The following is a 15,300-nucleotide window of genomic DNA, read 5'->3' on the forward strand; positions in this document are numbered from 1 at the left end:
CAGCTCGCAGCTCGGGCCCGGTCAAAGATTCCCGCATTCAAGAGGATTAATTGGGTCGCGCAAATCGTGTCCTATTAATTATGCATTAATTAGATAATAAATTGGTCTGTATAAATATGTAAGGAGGGAGTCTTTTGTAGGGGATCAGAAATATTTTCCAAAAGCAGCAATACAAATTCAAATTCTCACAACTCTCTCAATTCAGTTCAGAATTATAAACGGCGATAAGCTCCTCCACATTCGAATTACTTCGGAAGGAGAAACTAGATTTCAGTTCTCACACTTAGTTTCCTACCCGAGATGCTCATTTGGAAAGGTTATTCCAATGCGAGAAAGTTTGTACGGAGAATTCTCATGTTCGACGTTTTAATAACGCACTACAGTTTTTGGTTTGTATAGTTACCAATAAAATTGTAGCTATTTACATATTTTTTGTCACAAATTTTTGTTTGTTACAAAATTGTTTCGAAAACATATTTGCGCCTATATGGTTGTAGCAAAGTAAGCGTTGTAAAAAAATCATAGCAAATTAGCTACAAATTTGCAACAATTTTATTTTTGTCAATTTGCTTAATTTTGTCTCATATATTGTAACGGATTGTTACAAATCCCCACGTAATAAGTCCTCGCTAATAGTTATGAAGACTACATTTAGGTTGTAACAAATTTTCTATGAATTGCCATTAATAAAACAGTGTCAATTTGCGTCAATTTTGTTTCAATATTATTGTGACAATTTGTTATAAAATCCCATAAACTACATTGTTGCTAATAGTTACAAAGAACTACACTTATCTTGTAATTTATGAGCTACAACAAGAGCGGTCAATATTGTAACAAGTAGACAAAAAAAAATGCCAGTAGATCTCAGTAACAAATTAGCAACAAATGCTTCGGTTTCGTGGTAAGAATTAGCTATTATATATGTAGCTATTTGCCACAACTTGATACAATATACTAACAAAATATTAACTGGTATCAAATGTTTATATTACTCACAAAAATATGTCGTCGCAAATACCCATGATTAGCAATAGAGTATCTTGTTGGAAATTGCTTCAGATAGTAACAAAATGGTATTAAAAAAACTGAAGAAAAAAAACTATGAATTATTTTTATTTTGCTTGCAAACGTGACAAACCAAAACCATTTATATGGTAGTAATCATTTGTACAAGAAACCAAAATCAACAGAAATTTTTACAATACATATATTACATCATATTCAAACATCATACACCAAAAAATAAGCATTCATAAAAAGGTAGAACACAAACATGGAGATCTAGCATATAAAACACCAAAAAACAAGCATTCATAAAAAGAGTTTCAAAAGTAGAACACAAACAGGGAGAGCTAGCATATGAAAAGCTTGTTAAGCATAATGTCTTAATTAAGATGAGAGAAGAATGGAAGTCTAACATCACCATTCACTTCATCAATTAGCACCACCATTGTCCTCATCAGCACTGTCATCTTCTTGGTTTTCCTCATTGGGAACTTGGTTAGGATATGCAATTATGGGAGTGCCTTCAGGATATTGCTCAGGTGGATTACCAGGTTTAGCTTCAACTCCAGCTCTGGCAAGATTGTCATCATTATTGTTGTTGAAGCGAGATGTCCCAGCTACAGAAGCTCTGGTTCCTTGTGTGGGCTGAGCATAAGGGAAGTTTGTGGTCGCTCCTTCAGACATGTACTGCTTCATGTACTCAACCACAGCAGCCAGCTGCTGTTGCAAGGTGGAGACTTAACGTTTAAGTAGCTATTGCACCAGCAGAGCTTTCCCCATGCTCAAGAGTAGAAAACTATTCTCCACGACCAAAGATCCTTCCATTATGAGACAGTACATACTAAAAAAAAAACAAGTTAGATAACAGTTTCATGAACTTCCAATTTGATACAATATTTATTCAAAAACTTAACTAGTTAGGTCATTGATAGAACATTGTTAGAACAGAACCACAAACCAAAAATCAAACTTCAAGTAAGTCTCAATAAAACAGTTAAAAAATGTAACAAAGTTTTGCTCCATGGGAATAATTCGTTAACATTCTAAAAAAAACTCTTCTTATGGATGGACGTTTTCTAAAAAGAAGACATACTTTTTTATAAGAAAAACGTAAACACGAATCTAAAGAGAAAACAAAACAACAACAATATAATAATAACTACAGATTGAGACAAATACCATCATTATACTAACATAAAAAAAATTAAAAAATAAGATTAAGGAATTACAGATTTTGAGTACAATAGAACTATTTTAATCAATTAAATGAACGAATACAAATGGATTGTGTTTTCTACAATTTTTTTTAACTATTGTGTCTAACGGTGTAACTATGTTTTATATGTTTGTAGTACAGTATCTAGCTAGTTTATTCCAAAGTATAAAAGCAATAGAAGTAAGTAAATGTTTATAGAACCATATAACATTAGAATTGGAGGAAGAATTGAAACTGTTACCTTCAAGTACAGTTCATCTTCATCAAGTTGTGTGATCTCTAAGCCGTCGTTGGTTGGGCCATCATAAGCTTGGGAGAAGGCTTCTATTTGTCTTTGAAGTTCTTCGTCAATTGATTGTTCCCGTCCATCCACATAAGTCTTGTCACTTCTTCGATGAGTCTCTCTCAATACACGCAACATGGAAGACTCAATGCCTTCTCTTTGTCTCTACAAAAGAAACAAAACAATTTATTGTTGAAACAAGGAAAACTTGGAAGACTTATACTGATTATAAAGTGAATCACATGAGAACCGATTTAACTTACGATTTGGTATCTGACTTGGTTAAAAGATCTAGCACCTGTTGTATGAGCATGTGGCCCATATCCATCCCTAGCTGACATTCTATTGTCTGAAGCTATCTTGATTATCTTCTTAGACTCATCTGAGTCCCAATACTCCAACATAACCTCCTAGATTCCTCCACTTATCCATTCTAGCTTGTTACCGGAAACATTTACCTTAGAGACCATGTCTCTAAGACGGGCAGCCACAACATGATACCAAAGGCGGTAAACCTCTGCACCATCTATAGGATCCCAATAAAATTCTTGTTGCAAATAAGAGCATTTATTTATTATTTATGTACTCTCATACAAGGTGTGAAACAGATTGGAACTTACAATAAAATATTCCCACCACTGGATGAGAGCATCACCAGGGACAGAACTGATGTTGTACCAAGGACCATTATAGTGTCTTCGTTTTGAAGCAACTATTGCTCGACGTGAAGGGTTACCTAAGAACACAAAACAACTGAAAGAACCTGGTTGTATTCAAAACTGGAAAGAAGAGAATATATGTAAATTCAGAAAACTCAAATAGTTTATGAAGTTAATTAATGTTGACGCTTCACATACTCACCACATAGCTCCGTTTTGTCTCTAGGATGAAGAACATGCATGAGTCTCTGGGATTCTTGAGCAAGGAGAGCGTCAATGGGCATTATAGTCTATCATACTTCTCGTATTTAGAGAAATATTATAGAAGACGTTTACGTATTTGATTTGCTTGCAGGACTTGGATTTTGGATTTAATTATGTGTTATTACCTTCGTTCAAGTTTTTTATTTTATGTTCTATATTCTAGACCTGTTCTAATTAAGAAGACAAGTATTTTAAAAGTTATATACAGATGTCTACCGTTGACTCCGATGAAACATAAGATGGAACAGATAACGAAAAGAATGTTCTTCATGACGAGCTTCTTTAGAATACTTCAGCTCCTCTGCATACACAAGGACGTGAGAAAGGAAAATGGGTGGTTAATGTTATAGGTATGATAGAAAAACGTAACTTCTAAAGATAATAGTAGGTATTAATTTACATCGATGTATTTTTCTTGCAGGTTCAGATGGAATTGTAACTTAGGAACACCTTACTGCACAAAATTTTTGGGGAATGGAGAATCGTAAAGTTATCCTTGAGTTTGGTCCCCATAATCAACTTGAAGGAGGAAGTGAAGGTTTGGTATGTTAAGTACTGATGTCAACAAATTTCCTATAAATTATGTGGTTTGGAGAAAGGTTCCAATATGGCGAAAGGATGAGGCGGCTTGGGAGTATATTCAGGTATAATAATGGTAAAAGTTTATATAATATACAACTATCAACATGACTTTTAACTATTTATCTCTCTTCAAACTTATATCCAGTCTAAGTTTTTTTTTGATGCTTCTAATGAGAAGATCAAAAGGTTTGTGCTGACAAATTTAAGTCAAAAGTGCAATGGTTTTAAAACTCGTCCTTGGAAATTTTATCGACATAATACTCCAAAGGAAGCTATAGAGGTTCGACCAGATTTTATTCCAAAAGAGCAATGGCAAGATTTTGTGCATTTGCAGTTTGATGAAAAAGGTAAGGTAAGATACCATACATTTTAGTGTATTGTAATACTCCCTCTGTTTCACAAAGAGTGTCATTTTGGCATGATTTTTTTGTTTCAAATTAAGTGTCATTTTAGATTTTCAATGTAATATTAAGCATAAATTTCTAACTTTAACCTCATATTCATTGAAGAATATCAAGAGTCAATATCAATTTTAAGGGTATAAGAGATATTTAAATATGTTTTCTTAATTTGTGTGTAAGTGTCAAAATGACACTTATTATGAAACAGAGGGAGTATAATGTTATAAGTTCCTTAGATGGTTACATAAATGAGTTTCAGAAGTTGAGAGCGCAAAATGTGAAGAGTAGGAGCCATTACAAAACTCTACATACTTTAGGGAAAAAAGTATCGATAGGAAGGCTAAATAAATTGTAAGTGCCCTTTGTACTTTATTAATTCATTTGTCTCTTATTCGATTTATCTTGTATAAATGTCTAGTCTCTCAAGAAGGGTATACGTCTCGGCCGTGGAGAGATTTTTGTGTGTACACGCCTAAAAACTAATGGAAATTTTGTTAATGAAGAAGCTTGAGAACTATCAGTGAGTTTTTTTTATCAAAACCAATTACTTGATTTTTTTTTTACTCAATCATTTTCTTATTTATACTTTGCTTTTACTTCTATGGATACTTTATTTATTTTAAATGGTTAGAAGAACTATTCAGCTGGATTGTTCACTAGTATTTAAGCTTTTGTTACTCTCTTTTGTTTAGTAATGTACTACTCCCTCCGTTTCAATATATTAGTTTTTTTATGTTTAGCACACAGATTAAAAAAATTTTTATTTAATTAAAACACTCAACTAAAACAGTTAAAGCAATTAAAGTGGGCAAAACGTGCTTAATTATTTTGCCCAAAAAGGCCCAAAAAAAAATAATTAATAAAAAGAAATACTAAACGTCGTTACACAATGTAGACAAAGTAAAATTTTGGTGAATCTAATTTACTTGAAAAAAATAGAGCCAACGTTTTACATAATTTCTTTTAAACTTAAAATTCAAAAATTTTACATTGGAGCCAATGTAATTTTTTTGTGAATCTGTTATGCTTATTTAAGTTTCAAAATGAGAATAGTTTCTAATTTTTATTTCACAATTCTAAATGATTTGAGTATGTCACTACTAAATAATGAGAATGATTTTTTGTTTGATTTAAAAGAAATCCCACCAACAGAAGAAACTTTTAGCAATGGCAATGGAGACTTTACAGTTGTTCCAGGTATTTTTTTTTTTTTTTGGCATAATAAAACTGAAGTTGGTTACTGATTATTTTTTTGTTCCTACTTTTTCTCTATTAGTTCTTCTTAATTAGTCACATATTCTTTGTTTGAGGATAGTTTTCTAATTGTTCTAATATTCCAGTTATTTAGGCTCTTTTAAATTTAGTTACGATTTTGTTTTACATAGTTTAAAGTCATGACTCATACAGTTTAGCTGCTATGTACATGTCAAAGTAAGAATTACATCGGAAAAGTAATATTTTTAGCTGCTATGGCTCATCCAAGGTTTGACGAGGAAGGAAAGGAGATATTTTCTGGAAAGATTGGAATATTTCGTTTTGTTACTATAGAGCCAGCTAAGAGACGAAGTAAAAATAGAGAAGATCGGTCAGCAACATCGGTCAAAAGAGAAGATCTAAAAGCATGTTTGATTGAAAAGGTTCTTCCTGTTATTCATGAAAAGTGGTCACTAGAAAAAAACTGTAACGTCCCTATCGCCACCTCTCAGTGGGTCCTATGTCCAATCCTAGTCTATGGGCCCACCTTCTTTAATGGGTCTCACGTCCTCTCACTAAGGCCGTGAGCCCATCCATATCCGACGGTCGATTTGCTACGTCCGAGAGGTTTTAAAGACTTGTTACCGTCCCTACAAATCACCACATGATCTTTCCTTGTGTTTTGTCCTCACTCACACAGTTCCGAAAGTCATTTCCCGGAAGGTCATCCATCCTGAGACTACTCCAGCTCAAGCACGCTTAACTCTAGAGATTTCTCAGGACCCTTGACCGAAAAGATAAGTGCACTTTGGTGATATAGGTGGCCAAATCAATTCTTTTAAACCTCTCTGCATGTCCCTGAAACCTGGGTGTCACAATTCACACCAACTAACAGATCGCAACGTCCTCGTTGCGCACCAAGACCGTCACCCCAGACGGTGTGAGCCCATTCGACTCCACACTTATTTGGGTTCGGCTCTGATACCACGCCACGATCGCCACCTCTCCGGGAGGTTTTAAAGACTTGTTACCGTCCCTACAAATCACCACATGATATTTCCTTTTGTTTTGTCCTCACTCACACAGTTCCGACAGTCACTTCCCGGAAGGTCACTCATCTTGAGACTACTCCAGCTCAAGCACGCTTAACTCTAGAGTTCTCTCAGGACCCTTGGCAGAAAAGATAAGTCCACTTTGGTAACATAGGTGGCCAAATCAATTCTTTTAAACCTCTCCGCATGTCCCTGAAATCGGGGTGTCACAAGAAGATCGAGGGAAAACTATCTACATCCAACAAGATAATGCAAGAACACATATTGCATGTGGGGATAAAGATTTCCAATAAGTTGCTTCAAGTAATGGTTTTGATATCTAGTTGATGTGTCAGCCACCAAACTCGCCGGATCTAAATATTTTAGATCTTGGATTTTTTAGTGCTATTCAATCGTTACAACATTAAGAGTGTCCAAAAACCATCGAAGATCTTGTTCGTGCGGTAGAAGAGTCTTTTGAAAACTACTCCACGGAAAAGGTAAACCATATTTTCCTAACTCTTCAATCGTGCATGCAAGAGATTATGAAAGTTGGAGGATCGAACAAGTACAAGACACCACATATAAGCAAATCGGCGTTGGAAAAAGATGATCAGCTTCCTATACAAATAAGTTGTGATCCTGTATTAGTCCAAAGTGTGTTGAACACACTAAATTTGTCGAATTCGTGAACTTACTGTTTTGTTTTTGTTTTTTATTGTTTTTTATTGTCATGTGTTTGGATAATGTTATGATCGGAACTTCCGATAGATGGAGGCTTTCTTGTTGGATTATGTTATGATTGATTTTTATTTGATTTAAAAATTTAAAATTTTGACTTAGTGGGCAGATCAATAAGATTATTCGAAATGGCAAAGATATTTTATTTAGATGATTTTTATAGATTTATTAGTTCCTTATAAACATCGTAAGAAACCAGAAGAAAGAAACTCACATAGAACTATAGAGAAGAAAGATCGATGCTAAAAAAGACTTGGCACATAAATCTTTAACATAACCAAGATAGTGTCTTCTACTTCTTTGTTGGGATCAATCTTTCCTTCGTAGAAATAGATCTTCTTGTTTAAATCAAAGTCTTGAGGGTTGCTTGCACTTATTGGGCGAGTCGGTTGAACATCTTCTTCTTCTTTAATTTTTTTTTCGTTCTGACTTTTCTTTTTGATCCATTTGAGTATTCAAAAGAAATTTCTTTTGATTTGATATCTAGAACTAACAACTGTGTCCCGGTTTTATAGTGGGTGTTGAGAAAAAAATATTTTGGGACTAAAAAATGTAATAAATCTGAAAAATTAAACTCTGTCAACTATATCGTAAGTTGTATAACCTGGGAAACTAAAGCAATAAACTCTAAAGATAAAACGTTTTTTTAATAAAATAGTACTAGGTAGTAACCCGTACCGTAGCACGGGACAAAATTTTTTCATATAAATTTTAAATTCGTAAATGACTAAAATTATATTAACACAGATGCTATAGTACATGTGCGGATACTATAGTACATGTGTGTTATTTTAATTTAAATAAAAAATTAAACATAAACATATTTATTCTAGAACTGGAAACACGTCCATTCCCGTCCCATCTCCTCACCTCTCGTCCCATCTCATCCTGTCTCATCTCGTCTTGTCTCATCCAGTCTCATCTCATCCAGTCTTGTCTCGTTTCATCCCGTCTCGTTCCGTATCTATCATAATATTTTGTCTTATATTCGTTCTCTTTTAAATAGTTACTCGTTAGACAATATTTACTAAAAGAGATTAGGTAAGAAAATTAAATGGAATACCTGAGTTCTCTGTTGATCTTTTTTATTAAGTCAGTTAAAATTATCCAAAAAATTATCATTTTAAAAAACTATATAATTATTTCCAAAAATACCAAAATTTTTAAAGTGCCCGTTCCAAAGTTGTTAATTAACTATCGTATAGTCAATCCTTATCCAAATTAGTGAAAACTTGATACTTGAATTCATCTACCTATATTTTTTATTTTGTACTTTAATCTAAATTTTATGTCCCTTTTTTATAAAAAAACTATTCAATATATTCTTTTTCATTATTCGAATTTACCCGTTTTAGTTTACATATACTATTTTTCGTCTTAATACCATAAATAAACTGGAATTTTCTCAAAATTTAATTATTGTTTTTAAAGTATATGTACTCAATTAGTAAATTAAATTACTTAAAAAATACTGGTAAAACATATATTCAGTCAAATAATAAACGTTTGTCTATTGGAAAATTTAAATGGTATAATAGTAATATTTTTTTTCGTTAAAATTAGTTGGCCACTCTTTCACGGTGTTTTGTCAATATTTTGGTGTATATGTAGATACCGCAATCCGTACCGAAAATAAACATGATCATCATCTTCATTAGCGGGAAAATAGATACTTTTTTGTAATCCATCCATAATAATCAAAGACAGCCCGTATTTATTGAAAATGTTAAAGTAATTTTGTTACTGGTGTTAAATCTTGTCCTGTCCTATTTCATCCCTTTCCCGTTTTGATCCATCCCATTAGAAATTTTATGTCTCATAACCATTTTATTTTAATGAACTATCAATATAATAATATTATTAATAATTTATGGCTAAGAATTTAGACAAAATACATGCATTCTCCATTTGTATGTTAAAATTTCTATAGTTAGTAGAAATTATAATTCTCAAAACTCTCAAAATATTATCAAAAATACCAAAAATTCTCAAAATACCCGTGTGAAGGTAATAACCTGTGCTACAGCACGAGACAAATATTTTCATACAAATTTTAAATTTGTAAAATAACTCAGAATTATATGAACATGGGTGCTATAGTACAGGTACGTTCTTTTCATGTAAAATTTTAAAAATTTAACCCTAAATGTATTTACTTTGCAAAACATGAAATAATTACTCGTTTAACCATCCCCTCTCTTCCCGACAAATCCCGTCTCATCTCGTCTTGTCTCATCCAGTCTTGTCTCATCCCGTATCCATCATAATTTTTTTTGTCTTATGTTCGTTCTCTTTTAAATAATTACTCGTTAAACAATATTTACTAAATGAGATTGGGTAAGTTAGACGGGATACCATATTTCTCCGTTGAATATTTTTTTATTTACTTAGTTGAAATAATCCAAAAAGTATAGTTTTCAAAAACTATATAATTATTTTTCAAAAAAACCCAAATTTTCAAAATGCTGTCGCATAGTCAATCCTTATCCAAATTAGTGAAAGCTTAACACTTGAATTCATCTACCTATATTTTCTCAACTAATCAAAATATTTCTTACAATTTGCTTAGACGTCTTAAATTCAAGTCTTAAATTCAAATCCAAATATCAAATTTCAGTTTGTTTTTAATTTGTATTGTTGCAATCCAAAAAGACAGACACTATGAAATCCAAAAGACAGACATTGTTATAACCAAAGAAACACAAACATATAAGACCAACCCATCAAGAAGAAAGAGCAAAGACAATAACTTCTACAAAAAAAGATTAAGACTTTTGACTAAAAAGCACAAGGTGACAACGTTATAAAGTTCGTTCACCCGTTGCAATCATCGTTTCACTATTTGATTCACAGAACCTGGCAATAATAAACCCTGAAACACGATCTTTTTTTGACTATAACATTTTTATTAAATATTATTTCTGCGTCAAATCAATACAATTTGTCTTCGATAAATATAATTTGACAATATTTACATAATTTATATTCGATAGATTGAACTCAAGTCTCAAAATGAAAAATTGCAACTACTCAAAGTCTCAAACTAAACAACTACTCAAATCCCAAACATTGATAAGAAAAAAACTACATCTCATTAAAAATTTGCAGAGAAGGTAGTGTTTCATATTCTCAAACCAAACCTTGCAGCTTCGAAATTAAAACCTATAATTTCTCGAACCAATATCTGCAAATTAGTTCGCCAAATCAAATTAAAATTAGTCGACCAAAAACTGCAATTTGTAACTTAGAAAATCAAAAGATGTAGTTTTGTTTACAAAATTCTGCAAATTGTTTAACCAAAACCTACAGTTTATATAACTTGGAAAGTAGAAACCAAACAAACCAAACGTTCAACTTAAAAACAAAATCCTGTAACTTAGACAACCAAATTCTGCAAATTAATTCACAAAAACCTGCAATCTATAGCTTATACAAACCAAACATGCAACTTAGACGATAAAACTCTGCAACGTGAACCTAAATGATTTTAAGCTACGTTGATTATCATAGTCACCTACTCGTCATATCCAGAAAACAACATTATGGACTCAAATAATTTCTTAAAACACAATTCAAACAATCAAGATAGTGAGAATGTCGATTCACATCACTAATTGAATTTCATCGTAAACCGAAACTCACTGTTAATTCCAATCTTTATCTCCTTAATTTGAAACTCTCATATGAAGTACTATCTTCTTCTACATCTCTCCCGTTCCTCAGCTGGAAAACCTTGCAACATTCAAATTAAAAGGCACTTGATAAAGTCTTATAGCAGATTCTATGGCTACTAAATGATAATGCTAAAATCCAGATTTCATACAAACAAAGAAAAATAGAAAAAGCCAAAACATAATGTTCATCACAATAATGAGGAAAAAAAAATCAAACAAACGGGGAAAAGAATATTTACAAACAACCCGTTATATATGAGGAAAACTTACATTGTATTTAAAGCCTCATCTATTGATTACCACAAAATATTCTAAGAGTGCCTATAGCGGTGATCACCAACATGTCTGGAAATGTCAAGACCAATTAATCATCAGACACATGAACTGTAATGGGAAACACACAAGGTGACCTCTTGTCTCATTCAGCCTCTAGTTATCTTTTATAAGAGACATGTTCTCTCTCAAGGCAGTTCTGTGTTTTTAGATCAAAAGAATCATTAGATCATCTCATATTGAGGGCAAGGAGTGTGTTAATTAAGGAAACTAAAAAGAGAAGTATGAACCTTGAGCGTATATGCTCATTAGGAATGCAAGAGAAGACTTGGTTGTAGATGTCAGCGTTCTTCTTAGCTGTTGCCATCCACAAGTCCTTGTATGTTGCATCTTTGATCGGTTCTTCGATTATTTTCATCTAAACACAAAAAATATAAGATTATATTAACATTTTAAAATTTGCTATGAAGTCAAGAATGTTAAGTATAGGCGTTTCTAGAAAATATATATGTAAAAGTACCTCCCCGGCGTGAAGGCCGAGATGCTCTGACCACAAGGAACATCTAAGACTGTAAGAGAATTTCCCGGCCATTCACTTCACTCCGTTCATGAAGATTCGACAAATTCTTTGTCTTCGATCACAACTCCAATCTGAAACACGATCGATTGATTAATGAAATTTAAGACTATATGGATTAAGAAAAAAGAAGAACAAATAACCATTATAATTTGAATTTTGCTGCTGGTTTTCCAAGACCATTGAGCAGGTTTTCTCCATTACAACACAAGCATCGCAAGTTCCAGTTGACGACGACTCATTGCGATGATGGTGAACCTGATACAAAACAACATGTCATTTTAATTTCACTTTTATTATGATATTTTACAAAAATTAATAACTTTATACTTTTCTCATAGAGAAACCAACCACCTGCTGTACATGAACTCAAATAAAGCTAAAAACATGAAAACCAGAGAATTAGCTTACATTGCCACAACCTGTTGTACATCCTTCTTCATTAGATCTTTGTATTTATTATTTCCAACTGATCCCATGTAAGCTGCACCAACAGCTCAATAGATTATATTCATAAGAACAGTAGATCAAAGTGAAGATTATTAAATATGAATCATTGAAAGGGTCACATGAAAACATATATTTAAATAACCAAAAGCTGAAAACTCTCTTGGAAAAGGTTGTACGACTTTCATACCTTGTCCTCTAAAATCAATTCTTGCTTATATATTCTGGGAAAACATGTTCTGCAACTTAAATAACCAAATTCTACAAAATTTTAAAATAAAACCTGCAATCTATCTATAACTTAGACAAACAAAACCTCCAACTCAGACAACCCAAATCTGTATATTAATTAATCAAAATTTGAAGGATCAACCGAAGGGACCAAGCGAATATACCAATCACAGGTAAGACGCAGCCGAATAAATAACTGGTGTTGGCTTGGTTGAGCAAGACAGTAAGCAATTTGGGACCACTGAGAAAAGTCATCGCCATGGCGAAAGAAGACATGTCATGATGTATCCCTTTAAAATGAGGTTTCTGATTCAACAACAGCCACCCACCAAAAGCCTCTTACTCTCAGAAAAGGTTTGTTTTTTTTTTTTTGTTTTTTTCCTATTAACCAATTCATATGGATATAGATTTTCATCAATATTCATGTGGCGATGTAATATAATTCAAATGGATGGATAAAAAAACTGATTGAACTTACCAAGCGGAGATGAAAGAGATGGGGCAAATGAAGAGAGTGGCTCTGACTTGATGCAAAGACGGTGGAATTGAATCCTTCCATGAAATCAGCCGACGTAAACTGCAAAAACACTAACGCTAAGACCACCATCGTCACACCAATATCTTCTCTTCTCATCTTGCTGCCATCAGTTTTTGTTTTTTGTAAATCTCTGTTTTTCAAATCCAAACCCATTCAGGATGTATAAAATCATTTGATCGAATTTATAAGATTAGAATATAGAAATCATAATGAATTGCACATATATTTGAGATTGAGTCAATGACGATTTATAAAACTGAGTTTATCATCTCAAAATCGTGATTATGACCAGAGAAGAACCCAAAACCATTACACATCAAGATTCAGAAACAAAATTCCATTAAAATTTGGTTTTAATCATCAGACATAAATTTAAAATCTAAACTTAATCAAAAGAGTAAAAAGAAACAAAAACCTTACACACGCTTGAACAATTTTTGTTTGTCTTCTTCTCTTCCTCTATCATCTTTTCAACTTTATCGACAAAAAGCAAAAAAAAAAAATCTGTAAATCCATATTTGGGAGAGACTGCAAATAAGAGAGAGAGAAAGTAGAAGAGAGAAAAAAGCTTTTAGGTTTAGGATGAAACGCTTAGTTAATGGATGGTTGAGATTTATTCTGAAGAAAATATTTAACGGCTAAGATTATAACTTGAAACCGGGTCAGGTTACCGGATAAAAAAGATCCGCATCTTTATCCATTTACATCGCTTTGGAAATTTCTTTAGTACCCTTTAAAAAATTCGAAAATTTGAACATAATTCCAATGGCATTGTATTGTAATTTCTTACAAAACTAAGGTTTTTTTCAAGCAACGTTTTCCTTTTAATAGTAGGAATTAATTTTATATAGGGATAAAGAACATCCTATATTTTGAAACACCAAATAAACCTCAAAACATCTAACATATTGAAACAGGGGGAGTAATATTTAAGCTTTATTAATGGGCATACACACTTGACAATAGAACTATAATTTTCAGAGATATGTTTATCTCTCGATCAATTATATTATTTGGTTATAATTTATGTTATAATTTCAACTGAATCTTCATTGAGCAGTTTGTTAAGTTTTCTGGTAATTTGTTTTACTTTCAGGAGCAACTAGAAGAGAAGATCACTCAAAACGCTGGAAACACATATGGGAACAACGCTACCTCAACTTCAAATGATGAATTCGTTCAAGTATTTGGGACTGAACAGCCTGGTCATGTTCGTTGTGTTGGACTTGGTCCCACTCACTCCGTCGACATTTTTTCAGAATCGCACCACAACAACATCCAATGATGCAACATAAGTAATTGGCTTGAGGAACACAGAGTTTGTGAGTTAGAAGCTAAGTTGGTGAAGATGAGTGAATTGGAAGATAAAGTGAATAGGTTGAATGAAGTTATCTATCAACTTGCGAGTACCAACAATTGCACTTGCAAAAGGTTAACTCTATATATATTTCTCTTACTTTCGTGTGCTTTGCAATAGTCAAATTTGACATTGATAGTACTTTTTTTTATGGTTATGTTACTGTTAATTCAGGGACTAATGGTTAGAAGGAGATGGTTTCAAGTAGAATGGGTGCTTGCAAGTAGTTTATGTTATTCTGCTTATGCTTTGATGAACATTCAGTCTTTCTTAGTTTAAAACTTCAATGAGTGTTTAGTGCTCTGCTAAAACAGTGAACAATGATGTAATGCATAACTTTTTAAGTTTAATCTATTATGATTTCATATCGAACATGATTTTTTATTTTTTAGATTATTATTGTATTTTAGAAAAATGAAATTAAATTTAAATATTAAAATTATACATTATGAAATCGTTTGAATGTAATTGAATAGTTTGAATACATAAAAACTAAACATAAATTGTTACTAAAAACACAACCATCAAAATAAAAACTTATAATAAAAAATATTATGTAGAGTAGATGCAACTTTGCAAAAAAAAATTGTTTAAATTATTATAAATATAAGAAATTTTATGAAGAATTATGGTAAAAAGCTACAATTAAAAAAATCATTACGACAAAGTGATCCTAACTGAGAATATTGAACTAATGGTTGTAATGAGTAAATATAAATTTCTATTAAATAATAATAATTAAAAATATATTTAATAATGATTGAAACTGTATCAACGAAAAATTTAAATTAAAATACACAACTTTTAAAAACAAAATAAATTAA

General features: G+C 32.2%; 2 protein-coding genes and 1 pseudogene across 18 annotated transcripts; 1 reads left to right on the forward strand and 2 right to left on the reverse strand.

Moving 5' to 3' along the window:
• Window positions 1–1,094: 1,094 nt before the first annotated feature.
• On the reverse strand, window positions 1,095–3,952 carry LOC147938858 (uncharacterized). The gene is made up of 6 exons (XM_087464136.1): window positions 3,831–3,952; window positions 3,369–3,731; window positions 3,128–3,260; window positions 2,771–3,024; window positions 2,466–2,672; window positions 1,095–1,849 (listed from the first exon to the last, which is right to left on the reverse strand). The coding sequence occupies exons 4-6, from the start codon at window positions 2,909–2,911 to the stop codon at window positions 1,805–1,807; spliced, it is 393 nt and encodes a 130-aa protein (XP_087320262.1). The 5' UTR covers window positions 2,912–3,024; window positions 3,128–3,260; window positions 3,369–3,731; window positions 3,831–3,952; the 3' UTR covers window positions 1,095–1,804.
• Window positions 3,639–14,657, forward strand: LOC147938859 (uncharacterized; annotated as a pseudogene).
• LOC104711606 (phospholipase D zeta 2-like) lies at window positions 10,265–13,827 on the reverse strand. 17 transcript variants are annotated; one of them, XR_015567015.1, is made up of 10 exons: window positions 13,535–13,827; window positions 13,060–13,249; window positions 12,746–12,962; window positions 12,315–12,387; window positions 12,047–12,161; window positions 11,847–11,977; window positions 11,617–11,744; window positions 11,324–11,525; window positions 11,022–11,111; window positions 10,265–10,563 (listed from the first exon to the last, which is right to left on the reverse strand). XR_015567015.1 is itself a non-coding variant. In XM_087467366.1 (9 exons), exons 6-8 carry the CDS (start codon window positions 11,916–11,918, stop codon window positions 11,365–11,367), a joined length of 234 nt encoding a protein of 77 aa, XP_087323492.1. In that variant the 5' UTR covers window positions 11,919–11,977; window positions 12,047–12,161; window positions 12,315–12,387; window positions 12,746–12,962; window positions 13,060–13,249; window positions 13,535–13,824; the 3' UTR covers window positions 10,862–11,111; window positions 11,324–11,364. The 17 variants fall into 17 exon arrangements, 3 of the variants coding, with proteins under 3 accessions (XP_087323492.1, XP_087323490.1, XP_087323491.1); XR_015567023.1 differs by having other exon boundaries at window positions 11,324–11,398; window positions 12,084–12,161; window positions 13,535–13,824; XR_015567018.1 differs by having other exon boundaries at window positions 12,084–12,161; window positions 13,535–13,824.
• Window positions 14,658–15,300: the final 643 nt, after the last annotated feature.

This window comes from Camelina sativa, chromosome 9, assembly GCF_030686135.1.
Source record: "Camelina sativa cultivar CO46 ecotype springtype chromosome 9, ASM3068613v1".
NCBI classification, from domain to species: Eukaryota; Viridiplantae; Streptophyta; class Magnoliopsida; order Brassicales; family Brassicaceae; genus Camelina; species Camelina sativa.